Below are 26402 nucleotides of genomic sequence, written 5' to 3' on the forward strand. Positions count from 1 at the left end.
AAGATTATTTAGACAACACTGATAAATAGTGAAGGAATACATCTTGAGGATACCAGATTACAAATTAGATTTATACGTAGAAATGACGTCTTTGCCTAAACTTTAATTTATCTAAGTATGTTATCTTATACATATATGACAAAATAAAAAAAAACGTGTCTAATATTTTTCCATTACCTATTTGACGGACTAAATAGATTTTTACTTTTCATACCCCGTCATCATCCCTATTGTTTAAAGAACATTATCATACATATAAACAAATCTGCTTATCCCTTCGTGGTACCAGTGTGTAAGGTACATTCCTCGTTCGATACCCGACCGGTGACTAATCGGATCCACTTTCCCGAGCTACATCGATTCTAAGTAGTCGATTGCGAAGAAAGTGAGCGGTCAGCTCGTTTGGTCATTTCGAGAAATATGTATCCGCCATACTGTTTCTCATAATTACCGTTTCTGATTCATCAAGCAATTTTGTGGTGGGAAAATCATCCAATAACTTCTCTCGCCTTGGGCGAGGCGAGAGGGAGTGTCAGAATCTTACTGACTAAACCACCCCGTTCCTACTCCTGCTTTTCGAACCGGAGCCCCGGTAAACCAGCTAGGTAGTCCGTAGCTCCGGATCAAGCATCAGCCCTACTGGGCCCCATCTGTGGTGGTCTGATGGCTCTTTGAGAATTTTTAGTGTGGGAGAGCCATGCTTCGGCATTACTGGGCCGGCTCGACCGGAGTGATACCACGGCCGAGCAGAAAACCGACGTGAAACAAAAGCGTTGTGTTAGTGAGGATACCGGAGGCCTAATAACCCCCATACCCAATCTTCCCAATCCATGATTCTCTAACAACTCTTGAATACCGAATACCCCCAAAAGGCATCACACTTGTAACGCCTCTGGTGTTTCAAGTGTCCATGGGCGGCAACGATTGCTTACCATCAGGTGATAACGTCTGCTGGTTTAATAAAAAAAAAAAAAATGACATCATCACAATAGACCACAGACAAGACATGCATCTAACATCTAAAATGTCACAGTACATCCTGTTGGCAACTCCTGCGCAATTAGGGCCGGCCGCCATCTTAGATCAAGAATGTTGCCACAAAAAATATTGTAACCTCTCATTATAGGCCGGTGACCTTTCGAGTCGCGTGATCGCAAGTGCGACTGCAGGACAAGGAGTCTCGGGTCCGATTTTCGGCTCGGACAAAGTTTTGCTCGATATATTTTGGCTTTTCGAAAAATTTCTCGTGATCGCAAGTGCGATTGCAGGACAAGGAGACTCGGGTTCGATTTCCGGCTCGGGCAAGGTATTGCTAGGTATATTTAAAAAAAAAACTCAGTAATAGCACAGAGTCTGGAATTGTGTCCAGTATATGGCAATAGGCTCACCCCCTATTACATGGGACTTATAACACAGATGGTAAAAAGTGTACATTGTATAGCGGCATTACGTGCCGTAATGCGCACCTCTGCCTACCTCTTCGGGGATAAAAGGCGTGACGATACAAAAATATGTATATTTATGTGAAAAATCATAAATCTCAAGTAGTCCTATTAAATTAGCCTCGCTGCGACCCAGTAAGTGCTAAGTATATAACTATTATGTAGTAATCAGTACATAGTTATGCATAGTTGGCAATCATATAACTGGGTCGGGTATACAAGTCGGTTCACGCGGTTTTGTTCGTGATATTCAATTATTTATTATTTCATCTATACTGATATAATAAAGCTGAAGGGTTTGTTTGTTTGAACGCGCTTACCTCCGGAACTACTGGTCCGAATTGAATTATATTTTTTTGTGTTGTATAGTGCATTTATCGAGGAGGGCTGTATGCTATGAAACATCATGCTATGACCCACAGGAGCCGAGCAAAGCGGATGAAACCGCAAGGAAGTAGCTAGTTTAATATAACTGTGCCTCTGGATATTCGAAACACCAGAGGCGTTACAAGTGCGTTGCCGGTCTTTTGGGGGTTAGGAATTTTACGGGTTGTTGGGGAATCGGGGATTGGGAAGATTGGGGAGAGGTGTAATTGGGCCTCCGGTAACCTCACTCACAACGCAAGCGTTGTTTCACGTCGGTTTTCTGTGAGGCCGAAGTATGGCTCTCCCACACTTAATAAACTCAACTGAGTTCGGTACAGTCATTTAGGTGTTATCAGCGTTTTAGTTTCAATTTAATGAACGTGTCGAAACACTATATTAGATAATTTAATTGTTTTATCGGGTGTAGTTTATTGTTTATTACACGGACTTTGTGGAGTCTAGAACAAATTTCCGTGCGTTTAAGCATTTTTGCCATACCTATTATTGGAAGCAAGTATAACAGCTCATACATAGGACCCACTTAGTTTTAAGTCTTAGTGGTGCTTGGCGACTGGGCTTCTCCCAGTTGTGCAGTCTCTTTTGTGCCTTTAGGCTTAAGTCATTCTGTCTCCTGCATTAAATTCACCGAGGGAAGTGGAAACTATCGTTTTCTTCTCCTCTAATAATATCTTCTGATTAATTTCGTTGCGGGATCCAAGACAGTCATTCATGTCCCTGGGACGTTGGACTTCAGTGTTCCGGTGTTTTCATGGTTGTATCTACTGTAGATCCAGGAGTTGTATGGGAGTTCGTGGTGGGCTTGACCCAAACAGAACGTTTAAACGATTAACTACAATTTAACATATTTTGAACATAAAACAGTTCGACTGAATTCAGTGCAGTCGTTTATTTGGGCATGATAAGGTACTTTAAAGTCAAAGTCAAAATCATTTATTTCAAATAGACGGACGGCTCTTTTGAACGTCAAAGCAAATATAATAATATTAATAACGTCTGTCTGTCGGTCAGTCCTCTAGTTACTCTATTTGCTCGTTCCAAAGTGTAGATTCCTATGGAGAAGAACGAGCAAGAACTCCATAGGTTACTCTTTTTCAATCAGATTCACAATACAATTCTTGGTTACATTGTTTCGATTGCTTCAACTATGTTTACTTTATCATCATTACCTATAGAATTCGTCCTCCAATATTGTCTGACAACCTTTTCTGCCTACCCTCCATGATATATCCGACACATGTCGCGTTTCTCAAGGAAACAGGCGACGTCTTTTGTTTTATTTTACAAACATATGAACAGTATTACGCTACAAACATGTGTTATCAATGTAAGATATGTCAAGGAATTCTAATTAGGTTTTTGAATAATACGGATGATGACGGGGTATGAAAATTAAAAATAATTTGTTTTCTATGATTTTATTGTAATTTTCGTGAGACATACTAAATTAATTATTATGTTATCAGCTTACTCACGTAATGTTTTGACGAGGAACTCGACTAGTTTCAAGCCATGCTAGAGGCTCATATTCATGATCAGTTTTCCGCGACACGCTTGATACTATCTACATAGATACACTTCTTTGTCAGTCCAGTTTGACTTATATGCTATTGATGATGCTATCATCACATCAATAGCATATAAGTACTACTGACCAAAGTTTCATTAATCACCACCTTGCCAAATTTGATCTTAACTCAGGTACATATCCCGGAAAGAGTCACTTTCGTAGTACTCTAACAAAATTTGTATTGCTGAAAAATATCAACTTTAATATAAAGTATTTTTTTTATAACGGTCGTATGTTACAAACAATAGAAAAGTAAAACTGAACATTCAAAGTTACTTCCCTTCAGTTGGTGGCCAATATTCATAACGTGATTAGGTATTTCTGCCTGCACAATCTGGAAATTTAACTGATTATTTGTAGTCAAAATTACGCATTTTTTTTCGGTTATAGGTACTCATAATATAATAGTATCATGGTCCAAACAAATTGTACTAGCGAGTGCCAATTTTGTCTTCCAGTCAATCCATTTTCCTTTTATTTCTGGATCCTTCGGAAATCTAAAACAACATAATTATGTTTAATAGTTACTATTATCGATTTCTTTTTGTATCTAGTCGGCAGTGTTCCGCCAAGTTCGAGCAAAAAACCGACACACCGGCCGTGGGTTATATTACACGAACCATTTCGGGCCAATCGACCCACCTTAACTCAAAATCTATTTGTCTACGCATATGAAATTTTAGTATCTGTCGAGCTCTACTTACTTATCTAAAATACAAAATTTCATTAATACCTATTGTAGGTCTTGAGATATTGACGTCAGAAAATCGCTATTTTTACTATACACTGACAACTGACTCACTTCAAAAGCCTAGACCACTTCCAATGGTCTCTTGAAATTTGGCATGGAGGTAATGCATCAATAAAGGAAAAAATCTGATGGCCAAGTGTGAGTCGGTTTTAAAAATAATGAAGGTCTAAATTCATACCTCTAAGGAACTAAAACAAAAAAATTATCGATCTTCCAATGGTCGTACCGACCTAAAATTCGTTACGAAGGTTTGTATTTAGTCAGTAAAGTAAAATAAGAAAAAAAGTAAACCTTACAAAAATAAATGCTCCCACAAACATAAATGTGAAAGGCTGCCAAGTTCGATAATATTGGAATGCTTCGCCTATAAAAGAAGTGAGATCTAAATAAGTACCAAGTTCCATACACAGACCTCAGTTAAAAATGATAACTTGGCAAGTTTTAATAGAAAATTATAACTTACTCATTGCGTTTAGTAGGCTTTAACAAAGTTGTGAAAACTTGCCAACTTGTTATATCAAACTGAGGAATGTATGACGGGGTACTGAAAATTAAAATTCCTAATTATCGAACTTGGCAGCCTTTCACATTTATGTTTTGGGTTCGATTTATATATTCGTAATAAAAAGTTTTAATTATATCGACAGCTTGTTATCGGCTTAAACGAGTAGCAAAATTTTAGATGTCACGAAGAAATCTTCTAGAACACAGGTTTGTGTTTGAAAGAAAGTAGACCCTATCATCTTCTGCATAAACTTATATTTATGTAGATTAAAAAAATATATGTCACTAGTTTCAAGAGACAGCACTTACCGATGATACAATATACTAATAGCACATTTTTGTCATGGCTTTCATCTTTTCACTATAAAATACACATTTCGTCATTTTTATATTTTTTTACGATTTTTGACGCTTTTTTCCAAGTCTTTCGTTATACAGTCCAAAAGACAGATATGCGTACAAACCTAAATGACAAAATAAGCATATCTGTACTTATCAGGGGCTACGCGTGCCCCGCCTACATACTACTTCTACTGTTCTGTGACCGCCTCCATATTTTTAAATCAGGACATATCCCTAAAACTTTCTCATAAGTCTGAAAAATACTATGCTGAAAACCATATCAAAATCAGTACAGCCAAACGCGAGATAATCGCGCACAAACACATACATACAAGTCAAACTGAAAACCTCGATTTTTTGAAGTCGGTTAAAAGTAGAATATCGTCTTTAACCGCCGTACTCAGAGTCATTTAATGTTTACTTAACCCAGTCTTTAGCAATTGTTGTCGGAACAAAATCGTTACTAAGGAATAGTTTAAGTAATCATTAAATGACTCTGAGTGCGGCAGTAGTTGTGTGTCGCGGAATGCTGCCCATGAATATGAGCCTCTAGCATGGCTTGAAACTAGTCGAGTTCCTCGTCAAACAGTTACGTGAGTAAGCCGATAACATAATAATTAATTTAGTATGTCTCACGAAAGTTATAATAAAACGATTAATAGTTACAAATAAACCTTTTTTTAATACAAACGCCATATACTTATAAAGCTGAAGATGTTTGATTGAACTACTAATCCGGAACTACTGGTCCGATTTGAATAATTCTTTTTGTGTTGAAAGTGCATTTATCGAGGAATAGGCTATAGGCTAAATAAAACATCACGCTATGGGCAATAGGCGCCAAGCAAAAACCGCGCGGAATTAGGTTATTTTGACAAATGTCTTCAAAGCCCCGTTATGCCTACTTAATGCATAATAAATGGCACTTAATGACGTCACACGACAGCACGTCAAACTATCCTACTCTCTCAAATTCAATTTCCCATCTTATGCTCTTGCGTTAAAGTTTGTTCTTCTTTGCAGATGATCGATAGTGTAGTGTAGCTTGATGTGCTTTTACAAAATGTTAGTACAAAACTTCTTTGTGTATTTTTGAAGTACAGTTATTGTAGTTGTGGACAATTTAATGATAGGCCATGGGAAACTTATGGGGAAATAACTTTCTTGTCATATACCATACAAAAGGAATGATGACAGGGTATGAAAATTAAAAATCTATTCAATCCGTCAGTTAGGTGATGTAAAAACATTAATCGATTGGTGTGGTAGCTTTAATTGATCGACGGATACCGGTCGACTTACCAATCGATCGATTGCCGGTCGATGGCATTGGTCGACGTAAATTTCTTATATTCCGACTGGAAACTATCGATCGACATCGACCAATCCATTCCACCATCGACAGATAGTATCTATCGGCTCTCGATCGACGTCGACTAATCCATTCCATCTTCGATCGATTGACTCTAATTCCGCCGTTCCCAAAGTGTATCCCCCTAAAAAACCGCAAAGCACTTGTAACTTCTCTAATGTTTTGGGTGTCCTAACGGGGCTGATGACCATCAGGTGATCCGTTTCCTCTTCTGTCTGGTATCCCTTAAAAACTTATTTTCAAACACTCGAGACAAACTCTATTATACATTACTAGCTACTTCCGCGCGGTTTCACCCTTTCTGCTCGGCTCCTATTGATCATAGCGTGATGTTTTATAGCCCATAGCCTTCCTCGATAAATACACTATCCAACACAAAAATAATTATTCAATTCGGACCAGTAATTCCGGAGATTAGCGCGTTCAAACAAACAAACAAACTCTTCAGCTTTATAATATTAGTATAGATGTTAGGTTACCTATAAAACCTAGGTGTACCTAGATTAGTAAGTACTACAAATCCAGGCCAGGCTCTTGATAACTCCAATCAAACATGTTCTCGTAAAGTTTATCAGGAACCACTGCTGACCTGATTGTAGACTTCTGGAGTTAGGGCTGCCATATATTTTTTAAACGAGCAGACGGATCACCTGATGGTAAGCAATCGCCGCCGCCCATGGAAACTTGAAACACCAGAGGCGTTACAAGTGCGTTGCCGGCGTTTAGGTTACAGTTTGACTTGTATGCAAGTAATACGAATGTTTGTCAGTCATTAACTCGCGATAAACTGAACCGATTTTAATGCGGTTTTCAGAAAAGTGTTTGTTAAACTTCGGACCAGGGGGCCTACTCCGGTTCTTGAATCCGAAGTTTCGTTTAATCTTCGGCCGTAGGTTTTATTGATTTACTAATAGAATTACTTAAAATAACGTTTTACGGAATTTCATATCAAACCTATTTATTTATTTTCATTTCATTCGTTCATTTTTGTTCACCCACAAAAGTTCGCAACAAATAGAATTGTAGTTTAATCTGTTATTAAAATATGAAGGTATACGTTGAATAAGAGTAGGCCCCCATGGTTTTAGCATTAAATTTATTTAAATAAAGGGGGGTTGTAGTCGGTTTTTTTTTAATATAGTTTAATGACAATAGGACGTAGCATGAACCCTACTTGAAGTAGAAATTTCTTCAATAATAGTGTATTGTTTCAGTCAACCTATTTCCATGGTCATTTACTATTTGAACGTTAAAGCAAATATAATAATATTAATAACGTCTGTCTGTCGGTCAGTCCTCTAGTTGCTCTATTTGCTTTCCAAAGTGTAGATTCCTATGTAGAAGAACGAGCAAGAAATTCCATAGGTTATCGGCTTTTACTCCAACTGTTCACGAGGAACTCGACTAGTTTCAAGCCAATACAATTTTTATTATGGCGCCATTGTTCCAGAATCAATGTAGTCCGCTAAGTTATTCATCAAACTATTGTATTAACTCATATTGTAGTGGGACCTTTAGAAACATCTGGCATCCTCCTTTGGATACAGGGGTAGATTATGGACTGGAAAAATAGGCATAATAAGTACATTAACAGCCTCGACAAACCTTAGGAGACTGGGGTTGGGCGGATTGATCAAGGGCCTGATGCAGAAGCAACTCTCGAAACTACACGTATTGTGAGGAGGTTTCTGTCTTGGAGCCCTAACCACCGGTAGCTTGGACCATGCTCCCGCTACTGGTTCCTATTTTTAAAAAAATTGTTTTATTTTGTATTTTGTAGTATTTAAAAATGTAATTTTAGAAATTTTAAATAAATAACTCAAATAATAATACTTTTTATACTACAAACGCGGTCAAAGCCTCTGGCAGAAGCTTTTATTTATTTCTTTACATACGGAACCCTAACAAGTAATTTGCACATAATGTACTGTTCAGAGTAGTTATTAGAAAATGAAAGTATATGGAATGGATAGATATCATATTTTTCATTTGTTTTATATAAAGTGGTGAAAACAGGACGTCTAGGCTACACTTGTAAGTACTTTCTTATTCAAAGTCAAAATTATTTATTTCAAATAGACCAGGAAGGCACTTTTAAACGTCAAAGCAAATATAATAATATTAATAACGTCTGTCTGTCGGTCAGTCCTCTAGTTGCTCTATTTGCTCGTTCCAAATTGTAGATTCCTATGGAGAAGAACGAGCAAGAAACTCCATAGGTTACTCTTTTTCAATCAGATTCATAATAAAATACTTGGTTACATTGTTTAACACGATTGCTTCAAACTATGTGAAAACAATATAACACTAATATAAGTCAAACTAATCTAATACGTAACTTTAAAACAGTGATTTCACACTTTTGGCCGACTCCGGTTCTCGAATGCGAAGTTTCGCTTTAATCTTCGGGGTCGTTGGTTCGATTTTTACTAACAAATATACTTGAAATGTTCGTTTTACGAAAATTTCATATCAAAACCTAGTGTATTTATCTGAATTTCATTGGTTCATTTTTGTTCACCAAAGTTCGCAATAAATAGAATTGTAGTATAAAACTTCGTTTTTCGTTGAATTAGAGTAGGCCCCCTGAATATGCTTTATAATAACAAAAACTTCACCTGCTTTGCCCTGTAACCACCCCTTTAGGCGCCATGTTGTGACGTCATTGTTGTCACTCAGTTGCTTAGCAGCTATTGATCGGGGTCATTGAACCAACACAGCTCAAAGCGTATAAAAAAGCTAATAACCAATCATACGAAAGACTGCTTTAACACCAGCAATGTGTTATGCTACGTTGCTGTGGATGCGTTTGGCTTCAATCATATTCATTGGTATACATAGCTTAGCACTGGTGGAAACGGACTCAGATAAGCTGTTTTTTTTTATATGGAAAGATGCGTGCTATAGGCTTCCCTACTATCGATATGGTTGGGCAACTGGCTGCCATGTGACGGTTATCGGGTTCGATTTTCGCACGGAGCAACTCTTTGTGTGATCCACAAATTGTTGTTCCGGGTCTGGGTGTCATGTGTATGTGAACTTGTATGTTTGTAAACGCACCCACGATACAGGAGAAAATCCTAGTGAAGAGGAAATTTTTTTTTATAAGAAATTTAAAAATAGACGTGCAATAGACTCACCCCCTATTACATGGGAATCATAACACACCTGGTGGAAAGTCGATGTTAGCTTGCGTATGTACGCACGTCTGTCATTCAGGAATTATATTTCAGCCTGTATCCATCCGGAACTGCGGACTACCTAGCGGGTTTACCGTGGCTCCGGTTCGAAAAGCAGGAGTAGGAACGGGGTGGTTTTTAGTCAGTAAAAGTCTGACACTCCCTCTCGCCTCGCCCAGGGCGGGAGAATTCAATGGATGATTTTCCCCCCTCAAAAAAAAAAAGCCTGTATCCATCGCAACCAAAATAACACGCCTTTGTTTCAACGCATGGAACATCGAAAATAACCGGGATGCGCATGCTCAGACATTAGTTAACTTTTAAAGCAATTGAAATTTTATTTGTGGTACACATCAAGGAATTACCATCCAGTTTATTGTGGTCTCGTTTTGTATGGTCTTGCCACATATTCGTGGGTCAGTTTATACTGGTTATAACTTGAGCTGTAAAGAACCAGTATATCATGGTCTCGCTTGGTATGGTCTATTCGTACATTCGACGGTCAGGTTACACTGGTATTTTTTTTTTACATTTGATGGGTCGACGTTTGGTCGCTATCTCGCCTGATGGTAAGTGATGATGCGGCCTACGATGGAGCACGTCTGCCCATAAGCAACCTATTCACTCGGGATTTGAAGACACCCAGGTTATACCCATCAGGAAACACAGACTCCGGCAAGGAGTTCCACACCCTAGCAGTTCGCACAAGGAAGCTTGAAGCGAAGCGCTTCGTGTAGCTTAATTTTTGTGAAACATCAGCTTGTTTAACTCACAATTGAAGAGTTTAGGTATTCAAATGGATCGTATTTAAATGTGTATGGGAGATCAAAAGATTAAAACCCACCTTCTATATCTCCAAAAGGCTGGCAACGCACTTATAACTCCTCTGGTGTTGCGGGTGTCAATGGGCGGCGCTGATCGCTTACCATCAGGTGACTCGTTTGCTCGTTTGCCACCTATCCCATAAACAAAAAAAATCAAGCTATATTTATTTGTAAACTTCTATATACTTGTATATATCTCATTGTTTATTTGTTTCATCACACAAAAATAAATAAACGCACTCGTATGTTTATTTACTCGTTGAAATAACAAACGCGATATTTGATAATATCATTATTACATGCACAAGTGACATAATATATTGGGTGTCTGTAGTGTCTAGTAAAGTCGTTCACTCCTGTAAATTAATTTAAAAGCAGTCGCTACCGAAACCAAAATTAGACATAAAATCCTCTGTGAATCTAAATAAAAAAACCGATTTTGTATCGTCAGCAAAATAAACAGTCACGTTCAGTCAACACACTGCGCTCTCTCAAATTTATTTTGCTATCGGCACCGCACATGTTCGTGAGAACGGGTGGGACATACAAATAAACACTAACTACCGAGTCAATGCACCGACGTCAATGTTAGGTATACACCGACTTTACAATATAGGTGAGTAATGAGTTTCGTATTATCTGGACATCTACACTACATGAGCTGCTGTTTACATGTGAACATTAGCTCATGACGATACCTAAGTGCGTGTGTCGCCTGGACAGTCAACCTCGCTACATCCTTGTTGACTGGACATCTACACTACATGAGCTGCTGTTTACATGTGAACATTAGCTCATGACGATACCTAAGTACGTGTGTCGCCTGGACTGTCAACCTCGCTACATCCTTGTTGACTGGACATCTACACTACATGAGCTGCTGTTTACATGTGAACATTAGCTCATGACGATACCCAAGTACGTGTGTCGCCTGGACAGTCAACCTCGCTACATCCTTGTTGACTGGACATCTACACTACATGAGCTGCTACACACAAGTCATAATTTCAAGGATAAAGTAAAATTAGATTAATAATAATTTGAAAAGCCAAGATGGCCACAAGTGTCCTTTACTTCTGCAATTGAATTGTCCCTGTGTAGTAGGGGGGGGGGGGATTAAAGGGGAAACTTGTAAAACAAATGTATTGCTTAATGGTAGCTGGAGGGGCGACACTGAAACATTAGTTTTAGGCTGCTTCTCCACCAGAGATGTGCTATGTAGCTATGCTACGAAGATATAATGGCTACGCTGTGAAATTATTTGACCGTTTCCATTTATACTAAGCTATGTAGCTCGAGTATGCGATGTATCGATAGTAGAGAAGCCATCCATAGCACGCATTTTTCCATAAAAAAAACATAGCTGTAGTGTGTAGCATAGTAGATGACATAATAATATAAGTTTCTTAAAAAATTATAATGACAGCTCGTTCCAACCGATTGATATTGACTAAAAATAGTTTTAGAAACCTTAATGTCTTTAAAGACCTATCCATAGACATCCACCACGGATAGATTAACTGAAAATTAATTCATTAAAGGGGATTAAAGGCGTGACGTTGGAAAAAAAAGAGTAGGTATTTTCTCTAAATGTTATAATAAATATATCTTTATTTGATTACTAATTAACAAAAATGCAATGATGAGTAACGGCATATAAACATTGTTGGCGGTACAACTGTTGCAATACCGGCCGAGGCACGAGCAGGAATGGAAGCGACCGAACAGAGAAATCCCGCGATGAAATGGTATAATAGATGCATGGTGAGATACTCTACAAGTACTATTGTCATGACGCGAAATCCAAAAATCCATTCTAATCTGTCTATTTTCCAAAATACCACCTATATACTGCGGCCAATAGCCGCGACAAGCACGCACGGTAAATATCTCACCGACATCCGAATACCTCTTCATGCAACCTTTTGTAAATGGTCCCATTCGGTGTAATGTTAACCCACGCGTGTGCCAGTATTCATACTCGCCGTACCACAAGTAAGTTTTATACTTCCAATACATTTCCAGCCGATACTCCCAGTTGTAGTAACAAACTGTGCGAAAATATCTCTTCTGTGTCCTATACACCCAATTTTGTGAATGGAACGCTGTATGACATAAATGGTTGCGATGAATGCCGCCGCGGTTGTATGCCCAACAGTTGTAGCAGTTTGCTGCCCACCAGGAGTTATCCCAGGCATATTGCTCATGGGTTCTTGGCCACCATCGCAGTTCCCAGCCTCTTCTGGACGGGCCTTTAAATCTTCGTTTAGCTGTTGAGTTTGACCGTCTTTTCTTATACTTTTGATACATCATGCGGTCCGGTTCGATCACTAGTGTCGGGTCTATATCCACTGTAGTGCGACCGTCATTGTAGTCGCTCAAAGGTTTGGTAATGTCATCGTCATCGTTTTCGACCAACAGTATGGGTTTTTGCTTGGCCTTTACATATTCAGTACTTCCATTTTTCTTCTTCAGTAAGTAAGGCATCTGATTGTGGTGAAGAAGTTGGTTCTTTCTCTGTTCTTTTAAGATGTACTTTAAGTCCGGTCTTTGTGTGATGATTGCGTTGAAAGTTTCGTCGTCGATGTTTACTGGTAGATAAACGGGCGTGGGATGACCCATCATTGCACCTTGTAAAGATATTATTAAAAGTAAAATTACTAAATAGAAACGAATCCAATACACCGCCATCTCAAAAAAATATCAAGAATGACAGTCCATTGACAGAATGACACACTAGCTAGAGAGTAAATTAAAAAGTTATTACATTTTCAGTGTATATTTGGCGCTGTTTTTGTACCCAGCATTTGGATTGAATAAATCATGGAGTAATTGATATTGGCAACATACTACAACTATGGAATACATATTATTATTATTTATTTATTTTCATCCTTGTTGATTACATTGTTAAATATTTAATTATAAAATAAAACATTTAATATATATTATTATACATAAAATATCCGGATACATTTCGGAGAGTGTGCGGGGGAATTGCACAACTTGATTCCCCCTAGTCCTTTCCATCATCGAACCACAAGACAATCGACGAGGCGTCACCGTTTCATGGTAGATATCCCACCCACTCGCACGAAGCGCTTTGCTTCAAGCTTCCTTGTGCGAACTGCTAGGGAGTGGAACTCCTTGCCGGAGTCTGTGTTTCCTGATGGGTATAACCTGGGTGTCTTCAAAGCCCGAGTGAATAGGTTGCTTATGGGCAGACGTGCTCCATCGTAGGCCGCATCATCACTTACCATCAGGCGAGATATAACCATTAAATAGAAAAAGGAACTGTCCCTATGTCCCTTTGTATGCTTAAATCTTTAAAACTACGCAACGGATTATGATGCGGTTTTTTTAATAGATAGAGTGATTCAAGAGGAAGGTTTATATGTATAATACATGCGTAATATATCACCATTGCACCCACGCGAAGCTGGGGCGGGTCGTTAGTAATAAATAAAATGGATCTGTACTCTGTAGATCATACTCCATGCCACTGAGTTGTCTTAATAATATAACCTCTCCCTCTAAATTGATGGCTTCATCATAGACAAACAGCCGGTGGGTATAGAGGTTGGTCAAAGAGGCTTTATAAGGCTTTGTTTTTTACGACCGGCGATTTTACTCATACGTCTAATATTACTGGGCTACTGGGGGCCTACTCTAATTCAACGAAGGAACGAAAAAACTTCGCAAATTGCATACTACAATTCTATTTATTGCGAACTTTCGTTCGGATTTACGTCATTTCTACGTATAAAATGAACCTAGAAGTGACGTCACGCGTTATTTGAAATCGATATAATCTTCGGAAGTATTTTTTTCCGTAAGAAAATTAAAAATACTTGTGTAATGTTTTAAAATAATCTACAAGACGGACATTGAAATAAAAATTAGTCATCTTCCCTATTCTTCCTTACAGCCTCCTATTACGTTAGAAAACACCGTGTCTATCTCTCTCTAATTTTTTCTTTTTTTGTTACAGAGTGAAGGAGACAACAATACTTTCGCCGCAAGTGTGAGCAAGACAGAAAAAGTTCTGGTTCAAACCGGTTAATTGTCCGTTTCGAACGCATCGCCTAGTATGCTGGTTCTATAAGTGATCTGTGATTGGTTAATTTGAAATAGTGATTTTCAAGATGGCTGTTGTTCCCGCTCTTTTTGGATTGCTTTTGGCTGTTGTTGTGTCAGGTATGTTGGCTTCTTTTTAACTTTTTTTGTGATTAAAATGTTTGACCCGGTCATGACGCACGAATTATGGTGACTGTTACATAATTTTAAAGTTACTTTTTAGTTTTCTCTTTCATTAAACCAATATTTTTTATATGAAACACGCTGGTGATCGAACAGACGTATCACCTGATGGTAAGCAATTGCCGCCGCCCATGGACACTTGAAACAAGCCATGCCTCGGCAGTCGGCACCAATGGGCTGTGATACCACGGCCTCACAGAAAACCGACGTGAAACAACGCTTGCATTGTGTTTCGTTGTGTGAGTGAGGTTACAGGAGGCCCAATTACTCCCTTCCCAATGTTCCCAATCCCCGATTCCCCAACAACCCTTAAATTCCTAACTCCCAAAAGGCCGGCAACGCTCTTGTAACGCCTCTGGAGTTTCAAGTGTCCATGGGCGGTGGCGATTGCTTACCATCAGGTGATCCATCTGCTCGTTTACCGGCTTATACTATAAAAAGAAAGTTAAGCGTTATAAATAAAGTACTGAGGAACTGTTTTACGCATATCTACATAAAAATTGACTCCCATAACATCCAATTTAGAGGTTTATGAGTTGACTGCCGACATTATCCGAAGGTAGCCGAAGTTGGCCGAAGCAGCTCAACGCTGCAGCTTACGACTGTTTTTATGCGTCATAAGGCTTTAGTATGTTGTGGTAGACGAAAAATTACTTCTTACTTGGCTTGGCAAAATGAAGCAAAATAGCGTAGTTATATACAGTACTAGTTACTTCCGCGCGGTTTCACCCGCTCTACTTGGCTCCTATTGGTCAAAGCGTGATATTTTATTGCCTTTAGCCTTCCTCGATAAATGAGCTATCCAACACAAAAATAATTATTCAAATCGGACCACTATTTTTGGATTAGCGCGTTCAAACAAACAAACAATCAAACAAACTCTTCAGCTTTATAATATTAGTATAGTATTAGTATAGATATAGATTAACGAGTTTAAAGGAACGCCCTCTGTTACTTAACATACTGTATTTTACCGACTTCCAAGAGGAGGAGGTACTAAGTTCGGTTAAGTTACTTTTTTTAATTTGTTCACCGATTATTCTGCCATTTGTGGACCGATTTTTCTATTGGACTCCGAGAAATTTTCGTAAATCCGAATAAAGCCCACTAATATTTTGCCCAATAAGGAAAACGAATCCGTGACCCTTTGTTCGGCAGTCGCACTTGCGACGACTCGACCAACGAGGCAGTCTTACTTTGACTTTAAATATACAATAATAAAGATATTGGCGGGAAGACACCGCGCCGCCATATTGGGAATAGACTTGTAATATTTATTTCTGTCGCATTTGTATTCCGCGGGCGAAGGCATACAACTCAGTGAGCCTATTGTACATTTTCGTCAATTTAAGCATCTTGTGTTTTCTTCATATTTCTGTATTATGTGTTTTATTTTTAGACTGTCTTTCCTTACTTTATGCGGTAACATGATATTGTAGGCGCAATTTTCGGTTTTTAACCGACTTCCCAAAAAGGAGGTTCTCAATTCGGCCGGTATGTTTTTTTCTTGACTGCCTCATTAGCCGAGTGGTTGTAAGTGCGACTGCCGAACAAGGGGTCTTGGGTTCGATTCCCGGGTTGGGCAAAGAATTACTGGGCTTTTTTTCGGATTTTCGAAAAATTTCTCGGTAGTAGCACGGAGTCTGGAAACGTGCCCGGTATATGGCAATAGGCTCACAACCTATTACATGGGACTTACAACATAAACTATGGAATGTGGGTGTACATTGGCATTATGTGCCATAATGTGCACCTCTGCCTACCTCTTCGGGGATTAATGGCGTGACGTTATACCTTACCCTTGTTAATTCACCCAAGACTAGTTTATTATCCCGGCCGGACCCGTGTTACTGTGTTATGTTTAAAACGATAATTTCTGTCATCGACAGACAGACACAAACAATGTCTTCCGCCGTGTCCTAAACACTGGGAATGGTTTTGTTCACTTTTTTTTAAAGCATAGGGTTGTCACCGACCGAAATTTTAAAGTGAAATAAAGTTGATGACATTTTTTTTATTTTAGTTTCAAGTTAGTTTTTATTCCTTTTTTTAGGTGTTTTAAGTTGTAAATAATGTGTAAGTAGTCATAATAATAAAGACGTTTAAAAAACAAAAAAAAAACAAAAAAGTTTTATTTCAATGTCCGTCTTGTAGATTATTTTAAAACATTACACAATGTAATTCTTTATTTTATTATAGAAACAAATGTTTTCGAAGATATATCGATTTGAAATATCGCGTGACGTCACTTTTGAGTACGTTTGATTCGTTTTTATCTAAGTATTGTTGTCTTATATGAGAAAATAAAAAACAACGTAAGAATGACCTCTGGGCTGGGCTTAGATAGTGTATATTATGTATTAATATTACAACAAGCAATATCTGTGCTTACTCCTTCGGGAAATTTCAGCTTGATGTTGAGTTATGCGGCAAATTGACATATTGTCCTAGACTATACACGCCCCAGCTTCGCATGGGTGTAATGGTGATATATTATGCATGTATTATACATATAAAACTTCCTCTTGAATCACTCTATCTATTAAAAAACCGGCCAAGTGCGAGTCGGACTTGCCCATGAAGGGTTCCGTAACAGCAAGTAGATGACATAATATAAAAGTTATAAAATAACTTGGTTTTACATAGTGTTTGTATGAACGATAAACTTATACTTGTTTTTATTAAATGTATTATGTATTTCTTAAAAACTAATAATGTTATCTGGTTCAAACCAATTTTCGTTGAAAGTTTCCATTGAAATCTTCAGCATATACTTGTAACTCTCTCTTATTTTATAAGTTAGTCTATCTTTCAAACGATTGATTTGACGAAAATGGTTTTACAAACCTTGATGTCTTTAGTCCTATCGTACGGACGGACAGACAGACAGAAACGGAACCCTAAAATAACGGAGAAAAGTGAAACATTTGATCTTTAACCGACTTACAAAAATGGAGGAGGTTCTTAATTCGAGTGTTTTTTTTCTGTCTACTTGTGAGAATAAAAGGCTACTATGTTACTATGTTGAGTGTAGTAAGAGAGGTATTATACGGAATTGTATGACATAGTTATATGTTGTATGACGTAATGTCAAAGGAACTTGAATGGTCTTGTACATATTTATGATAATTATATGTATATACATATACATAATGTATGCTATGTATGTATTTTTATCTCAGACGTCAGCTAGCCGAAGTATATTTAAATAGAATTCTTAAAAGCCGGTTTTTACACTGATATAATTTGACTTACGTTATATACAGTATGGAGATCACTCATATGCTTTAAATGAAACTACAAGTAGTACTCGTCCACAGAAGCATAATCGATTCCCGCACGGAACATCTCTTTAAGTGAATCACAAATTGTTGTTTCGGGTCTGGGTGTCAAGTGTATGTGAACTTGTATGTGTGTAAACGCACCCACGACACAGGAGAAAATCCTAGTTTGGGGCAACGTTTTTTTTAAAAAGAAAAACAAACAAACAATATAGTTTTTGGCTTACCTACTGGACCAATTTCGCTTATTTTCGTATATCGCCAGCCAAGGTGATAACAAATATGTGATTTATAAACAAAAATAGTCTGAATCCACTCCTACTTACCTCTTTATAACCAAATGTCGATCACAAATACTGCCTCGTTGGCCAAGTGGTTGCAAGTGCGACTGCCGGGCAAGGGGTCTCGGGTTCGATTCCCGGGTCGGGCGAAGTATTACTGGGCTTTTTTCGGTTTTTCGAAAACTTCTCAGTGGTAGCACGGAGTCTGGAAATGTGCCCGGTATATGGCAATAGGCTCATCATCTATTACATGGGACTTACAACATAACTTGTGAAAAGTGGGTGTACATTGTACAGTGGCATTACGTGCCATAATGTGCACCTCTGCCTACCCCTTCGGGGATTAAAGGCGTGACGATATGTATGTATGTATGTCTATCACAGACATAACTCAATCAATATAGCTAGGTCCTTGCACCGCACACATCAGACCGCACCGTCAGTCAATACTGACATGCATTATGCATTCTGCTCGCATCAGTTCAGTGTCAGTCACTCAGTCAGTTGCCAAAGATGAGTGTGTGAATCTGAATATGGAACTTGGTTAGGTATTCTGAATTTTCAGTCATGCTTGGAGTTGTTTTTATGGCCGGTAAATGAGCAGACGTATCACCTGATGGTAAGTAATCGCCGTTTCCTAGAGTAGATGTTATTGCACATTACGGCACATAATGCCGCTATACGATGTACACCCATTTTTCGCCATTTGGTAAAAGTGCTACTCACAAATTTTCGAAAAAAACCCAGTGTTACTTTGTCCGACGCGGGAATGGAACACGTAACCCCTTGTCCGGAAGTCGCACTTGCGACCACTAGACCGAACAAGGCAGTCAACAAGTTTTACCGATTCAAGTCAATAAAAAAAAAAACAATATCACCTCCTCCTTTTTTGAAGTCGGTAAATGTATTAAAGTAGGTAAAAAATATAAAATTGACTATCGGATATACACTTTGTAAAAACCACAAAATAAAATTATCTAGATACCTACATTGTATTTTACAATTTTGAAACAACAACAATTTCATAGAATGAAACCCATTTTTGAACAAACAAAAAAAAAAAATTAAAAAACATAATTCCGTTTGATATCTTGACAGCCCTATCATATTTTTTTTTCGGTAACCGAGCACAGACAACTCTGTCGGTATGTTTACGAAGTCAGTTTTAACTTGTAACATAAACATTTACAGAGGTAGCTACAGGTTGCTTGTTCTATACTTTTTTTTTACCATTTTTTTTTCTAATTGGCTTCGAGCGTTTTTTGGAAGTTGGGTTTTTTACTTACTTACTTATAACGTCACGCCTTTTATCCCCGAAGGGGTAGGCAGAGGTGCATATTACGGCACGTAATGCCGCTATACAATGTACACCCACTTTTCACCATTTGTTTCATGTAATAGGAGGTGAGCTTATTGCCATATACTGGGCACAATTCCAGACTCCGTGCTACTATTTCGAAAAACCGAAAAAGCCCAGCAATGCTTTGCCCGACCCGGGAATCGATTCCCGAGACCCCTTGTCCGACAGTTAAAACATATGAGTGATTTCCACACTGTATTTAAAATCCAGTAGGTCCCTACGATGAGCTGCGGACTACCTAACGGGTTACCGGAGCTCCGGCTCGACAAGTAGGAGTAGGAACGGGGTGGTTTTTAGTCAGTAAGAGTCTGACACTCCCTCTCGCCTCGCCCAAGGAGGGAGAAGTCATTGGATGATTTTCTCCCCTTAAAAAAAAGGAGGTCCATACGATGCTCTGGTAAATCAAAATTTACCATCGTGGGCTCCCCTACTATAATAGACAAACTCCTCTACTACAACACAGGGTGTTACTATTATACAACACAAACACAACTCACGCCTGACATAAAACAGGAATGCCAACGTAAACATACCTGCTGACTTCCTTTCCATTAATAGCGTGAAGTGCAGTGTCAAGGGTATGTTGGGGTAGGCAGAGGTGGTCGTAAAGTTACCTTTTTTTTATCATGCCATGATTTTATTATTAGGTGGTTCTATAACTGCGTCGTTGGCCGAGTGGTTGCAAATGGGAGTGCCGGACAAGGGGTCTCGTGTTCGATTCCCGGGTCGGGTAAAGTATTACTGGGTTTTTTTTTCGGTTTTTCGAAAATTTCTCAGTATAAGTTTTTAAACTGACATGGTCACTAACACTATAAACAGTTTATCCGTGATCATGGCGCTTGCAACAGTGCCGAAATATCGGAAACTCATTAAAATTGAAAAACATGGTAAATATCCCGTTTTAAGTTCCAATTCTAATTTCTCAGTAGTAGCACGGAGTCTGGAATTGTGTCCAGTATATGGCAATAGGCTCACCTCCTATTACATGGGACTTATAACACAAATGGTGAAAAGTGTGAGTACATTGTATAGCGGCATTACGTGCCGTAATGTGCACCTCTGCATACCCCTTCGGGGATAAAAGGCGCGACGTTGCAAGTTGCACTTTTTCAAATACGGTTCAAATAACCAGCAGAGTTGAACTAAATTAACTAGTTAAAAAAAACACTTTAATTACAAAGGCTAGATGTAATTGATTTGGACTCGAACCCACGTACCGTGCTCCGTTAGGTCACGTACTTAATGACTAAGGCTAGTCTAGGCTATGACTCAGATATAGACAAAAGCAGATCAAGATATACTACTTCTGTAAATATTTTCAACTTTACAGCAGTTGAAATATGGTCGAATTTCGTTTGAGACAAAGCACATCAAGATATACTACTTCTGTAAATATTTTCAACTTTACAGTAGTTGAAATATGGTCGAATTTGGTTTGACAAAGCAGATCAAGATATACCACTTTTGTAAATATTTTCGACTTTGGTCAGTTAAAATATGGTCGAATATTGTTTGTAAAAGCAGATCAAGATATACTACTTCTGTAAATATTTTCAACTTTACAGCAGTTGAAATATGGTCGAATTTCGTTTGACAAAGCAGATCAAGATATACCATTTTGGTGAACGATTTTTTACTTAGTTACTAGTTTAATTAAGGTCGAAATTCATTTGCAGAGATAGGGTACGATGATCTGCGGGCGTCCTGATTTTTTTAACTAGGTTCTTTATGCTTTTTAGTTTTATAAGGAAATGGTGCCTTTGGGTGCTTTTCCACCAGAGATGTGCTATGTAGCTATGCTACGAAGATATAATAGCTAAGCTGTGACACTATGTGACCGTTTCCACTGATACTAAGCTATGTAGTTGTGCGAGGAAGATGCGCAGCTCGAGTATGCAATGTATCGCAACCCAACGCCTTTTTTTCCCCGAAGGGGTAGGCAGAGGTGCACATTACAGCACGTAATGCCGCTATACAATGTACACACACGTTTCACCATTTGTGTTATAATACCCATGTAATAAGGGGTGAGCCTATTGCCATATACTGGACACAATTCCAGACTCAGTGCTACTACTTTGCCCGACCCGGGAATCGAACCCGAGACCCCTTGTTCGGCAGTCGTACTTGCGACCACTCGACCAACGAGGCAGTCTTAAAAAAAACTTATAACCTTAACCTATTACAACGTGATGGTGCGTCATAGGATCCTATGACTCAGGTTCCTGAATCATCATACAATGTCAATGATATTATTGAACCAATCAAGTTTGATTGTATGTTGGTGACCAATCCTTTGTGAGACATGCTAAATTAATTATTATGTTATCGGCTTACTCACGTAACTGTTTGACGAGGAACTCGACTAGTCTCAAGCCATGCTAGAGGCTCATATTCATGAACAGGCATTCTGCGCGACACATAAACCGGTACTGGCACAGGGTGTACTTTTTCAGTAGAAGTCATGATTAATACGTACATTTTTCGTACATCAACAGCCTATATCTGTCCACTGCTGACCCAAAGATGCCTCTTCTCACAGCGTAAAGAGAAGGTTTGAGCATTAATCACCACGCTTGCTCAGACATGCGGGTTGGCGGATTTCAAACTTATAATTATGAAACTATAAGCCCAGGTTTCCTCACTATGTTTTCCTTCACCATTTATCAATGAGTCTATTAGCCAAAATTTTTTTAAAACTAAACATTCTTCAAATCAAACACATGGATTTCCTCCTAATGTCGTGGGTGCGTTTACAAATATACCGGTTCACATCGAGGAACACTCGTGACACCCAGACCCGGAACAACGGTTTTTGTGGATCACTTTACAAAGAGTTGCTTCCGTGCAAGAATCGAACCCACTACACGTTTGCGCGGAAGCCGGTTACCAAGACACCTCGTCGACCGTGCACTCAAAAGAATTTTAGAAAGTACTTCATTTCATTCGTTCATTTTTGTTCGCAAAGGTTCCCAATAAATGGAACTGTAGTGTGCAATCTGCTTAGCCCCCACGGTGCAAAGCCTGAAGCGAGCGTCTTAAACACAGGCCACCACGACATAAATGGTGATAATAGCTATAACAACTGAAACAATAGCCAAAATCCATTCAAATCGGTAACAATACAAAATGCAGTATACCTGCATTACGCGGTTTTTACATCACCGACAATGCAACTGATGAGTCAGTTACTGCAACGGCAGTCGGTCACGAAACTGACTCACCGGTACTATTACGTGATTAGCATAATAAGACCTAGCTATTAGGTTACCTAGGTTGCCTAGGTAATTGTTCAAATACTGGTTTTGTTTTGTTCTAGGTAATGGGAGTGGGATATTGTTTTTTTTTCGTTTGGTATATGTTTTTGGGGTGATATAATATATGTTTATGGTTAACGCTGATTGTTTTTAAATGGAAAGCATTCTTTTCATTAAAAAAATAAATAAAAATGGTGCCCACACACTAGGATTCTCTCTTGTATCGTGTGTGCGTTTACAAATATACAAGTTCACATACACATGACACCAACAATTTGTGTTTCATACAAAACGTTGTTCCGTGCGAGAATCGAACCCGCGACACGTTCGACACGCTATCCTAACAGTCATATTTCACACTATTTAAAAATAAACTAACTTAATAACCTTTATTTCACATCTTAAAAAAAAACAACCATTCCAATACCTTCCCACTCACCCAACCCACCCCCAGAAAACCTTTTTAAAACTCAACCACCCTGTACCCAATACATCACCCTTTATTCCCACCCTGTATAAGTGACATAAGAAATGTGACGTCATTTCCCATCTGTGCGACGGATATGACGTATATACGTGATACGTTTCGGAATATAAAAAAAATACGTCGATTGAAATATGGCCCGACATTATTTATGAAATGTGCTTACACCTTTTTGATATCAAGGGGAGATGTAGGTGGTTTCATATAGGTATATATATGTATGTATATGTATATGTATACATATATGCTATCTTTTACAGGTTATAAAAAGGATTAGGTTGCTTTCCACCAGAGATGTGCTATGTTTTTTTTTTGAGGAGGGAAAGTCATCCAATGACTTCTTCCGCCTTGGGCGAGGCGGAGGAGGGAGTTTCAGACTCTTACTGACTAAAAACCACCCCGTTCCTTCTCCTGCTTTGGAACCGGAACCCCGGTAAACTCGCTAGGTAGAGATGTGCTATGCTACGTTGCTGTGGATGCGTTTGACTTCCACCAATCATATTTATTGGTACACATAGTTAAGTATTGGTGGAGACAGACTTAGATAAGCTGTGATTTTTATATGGAAATATGGATGCGTGTTACGGATGCGCGTTATGGATGCTATGGGTGCGTGTTATGGATGCGTGCTATAGATGTGTGCTATGTATGGCTTCTCTACTATCGATACATCTTATACTCGAGCTGCGCATCTTCCTCGCACAGCTACATAGCTTAGTATCAGTGGAAACGGTCACATAGTTTCATAGCTTAGCTATTACATCTTCGTAGTGGGTCTTTGCGGGTGCCAATATGTGCCGATTGCTTACCATCAGATGATCCGTCTGCTCGTTTTCCCATAAAATAGTAGGTGACATACCTCTATTTTTCCTCTTCCCATTTTCTTTATACTGCATACTTTTTAAATGATATTTATTTCAGCAAGTTGGTTACAAAATAACACTTTTACACGTCAATCTCTTAAATAACTAGATGAGACCGGCATTTCCTATCCGACTACTCTGAGAAGAAATGCCGAAACAAACTCAGAGGTCATAGTCTCTTTTAAAGTCCAGACAATGAAATAGAGGATAATGTGAGAGTTTTTAAGTAAAGTGACAGTATAATGTAGCTTCGTCCTACAAAGCTCAAGTTACTCTAACATTGCAAGAGGCCGAAAGGAAAAATAGATTATTTGTTTCGCTTTTTTTAACTTTCTTCTTCCAAAATTACCATGGAGGCGCCTGTAGTTGTTTAAAGGCGGCACGAATGGAAATTGTAGACTTATTGCTTGTGAAACGAAATGTTTTTACAGTGGACTTGGTGTTGTAGTTTGTGTACATTGTTTCGTACGGTACGGTACGTCATTCAATTTGCATGCTTGGACTGGCTCGACCGGAGTGATACCACGGCCGAGCAGTACACCGACGTGAAACAACGCTTGCGTTGTTTTTCGTTGTGTTAGTGAAGGTACCGGAGGCTCAATTTCCCCCTTCCCAAACCCCGATTTCCCAACAACCCTTAAATTCCTAACCTCCAAAAGGCCGGCAACGCAATGTAACACCTCTGCTGGTGTTTTAAGTGTCCATGGGCGGCGGCGATTGCTTACCATCAAGTGATACGTCTGGTCGTATACCGGCTTATACAAGGCAAAAAAACAAAATTGTTTCTATGCGCTCTGATGATCAGTTTGTTTTATAATGTCTTGTTTTGTGATCTAAAGCATTCTTAATCACTAGGCAGCTGATTGCCCAGCTACTACACCGAACGTGCAATTTTTACCTAAGAAATGACATTACTTAAATAAAATTTTCAGCGCAACCACTTCTAAATACTTATCCGTCATCTCCTACCGTACCGTATCGTGTCGTGTCGTATGACAATGGACACGTGCAACTACGTGCAAACTCGCCGCCATTACAGCGAGGCAGCCAAGCACACCTCTCCCAATGTAACCGTTCTACAAAATACTAATAAAACTGACAAATGGTGTTTCACAAACTATTTGTTAATGTTTTTTGTGGACACTGGAATAATTAACTGACTGCCTCATTGGTCGGGCAAAGTATTATTGGGCTTTTTCGGTTAAAACATTGAACGCCGTGGTGGTCACCGGTGACCGACGTTAGCGGAGGATTTGCCTTCAACAGTTTTCTATTGGCAGTCAAAGACTTACGAAAATTTCTCAGTAGTACGGAGTCTGGAATTGTGTCCAGTATATGGCAATAGGCTCACCCCCTATTACATGGGACTTTAACACAAATAGTGAAAAGTAGGTGTACATTTTACATTACGTGCCGTAATGTGCACCTCTGCCTACGCCTCCGGGGATAAATGGCGTGACTTAGTCGTCTACATACAAGTCAGTCTCTATTTTTTAATTCGATTTATTAAAATTACTGCATTATATACCTTCTAACAAAAAATAACGTTGTTGTTTAATTTATGTACTTACTTATCTAATGTTTATTCTCTTATTGTTTCAGGTAAATAATAGAACATAATTAAGGCTTCCCTCCAACTGTACGGTGGGTAGTTATGTTATGTACTAAAGAGACCATGACCTCTGAGTTTGTTTCGGTATCTCTCCGGGTCCAGCATTGGTTCAGGCCATGGTGCGGAGCGAGGGTGAGTCATCAGACCATCACAGATGGGGCCCAATAGGGCTAATGCCTGATTCAGAGCTGTGGACTACCTAGCGGGTTTACCGGGGCTCCGGCTCGAAAAGCAGGAGTAGAAACGGGGTGGTTTTTAGTCAGCAAGAGTCTGACACTCTCTCTCGCCTCGCCCTGGGCGGGAGAAGCCATTGAATGATTTTCCCCCCTTAAAAATTCCATCTCAATACATTACAAGAATAAGTTAAAAAACTATGAAATATAACTCGTAAAACTGTACAGGGGCCGTATTATGAACTCTTATTTCCAGTCAGTTTACGCCGTGAAATGAATTGCCCGGCTAATTCGTATTATGAACACTATTGCCAGCCAGTCAGTGGTCACGTGACAACACAGACCGATTTCTGCACGACTTTTGGCTGGCTGGCTGGCGTTTACGCGTATTATGAACGCTATTTTGACGTTTCAATTCCCATGTTAGTTGTCAAATTACGACTTTCAAAACAATTCAATAAAA

The 26402-nt window shown here is 38.9% G+C and overlaps 1 protein-coding gene across 7 annotated transcripts in view; it reads left to right on the forward strand.

Moving 5' to 3' along the window:
* Positions 1 to 26402, forward strand: part of LOC118280272 (fasciclin-3) — a 186007-nt gene that overhangs the window by 52990 nt on the left and 106615 nt on the right. For all 7 annotated transcript variants that reach the window (XM_050702191.1, XM_050702189.1, XM_050702190.1 and 4 more), the window contains exon 2: positions 14360 to 14565. In XM_050702191.1, coding sequence (XP_050558148.1) covers positions 14514 to 14565 — 52 coding nt within the window. In that variant the 5' untranslated portion in view covers positions 14360 to 14513. The remainder of the gene's footprint in view (positions 1 to 14359; positions 14566 to 26402) is intronic.

The sequence above is a fragment of the Spodoptera frugiperda genome, chromosome 21 (assembly GCF_023101765.2).
Source record: "Spodoptera frugiperda isolate SF20-4 chromosome 21, AGI-APGP_CSIRO_Sfru_2.0, whole genome shotgun sequence".
Taxonomy (NCBI): domain Eukaryota; kingdom Metazoa; phylum Arthropoda; class Insecta; order Lepidoptera; family Noctuidae; genus Spodoptera; species Spodoptera frugiperda.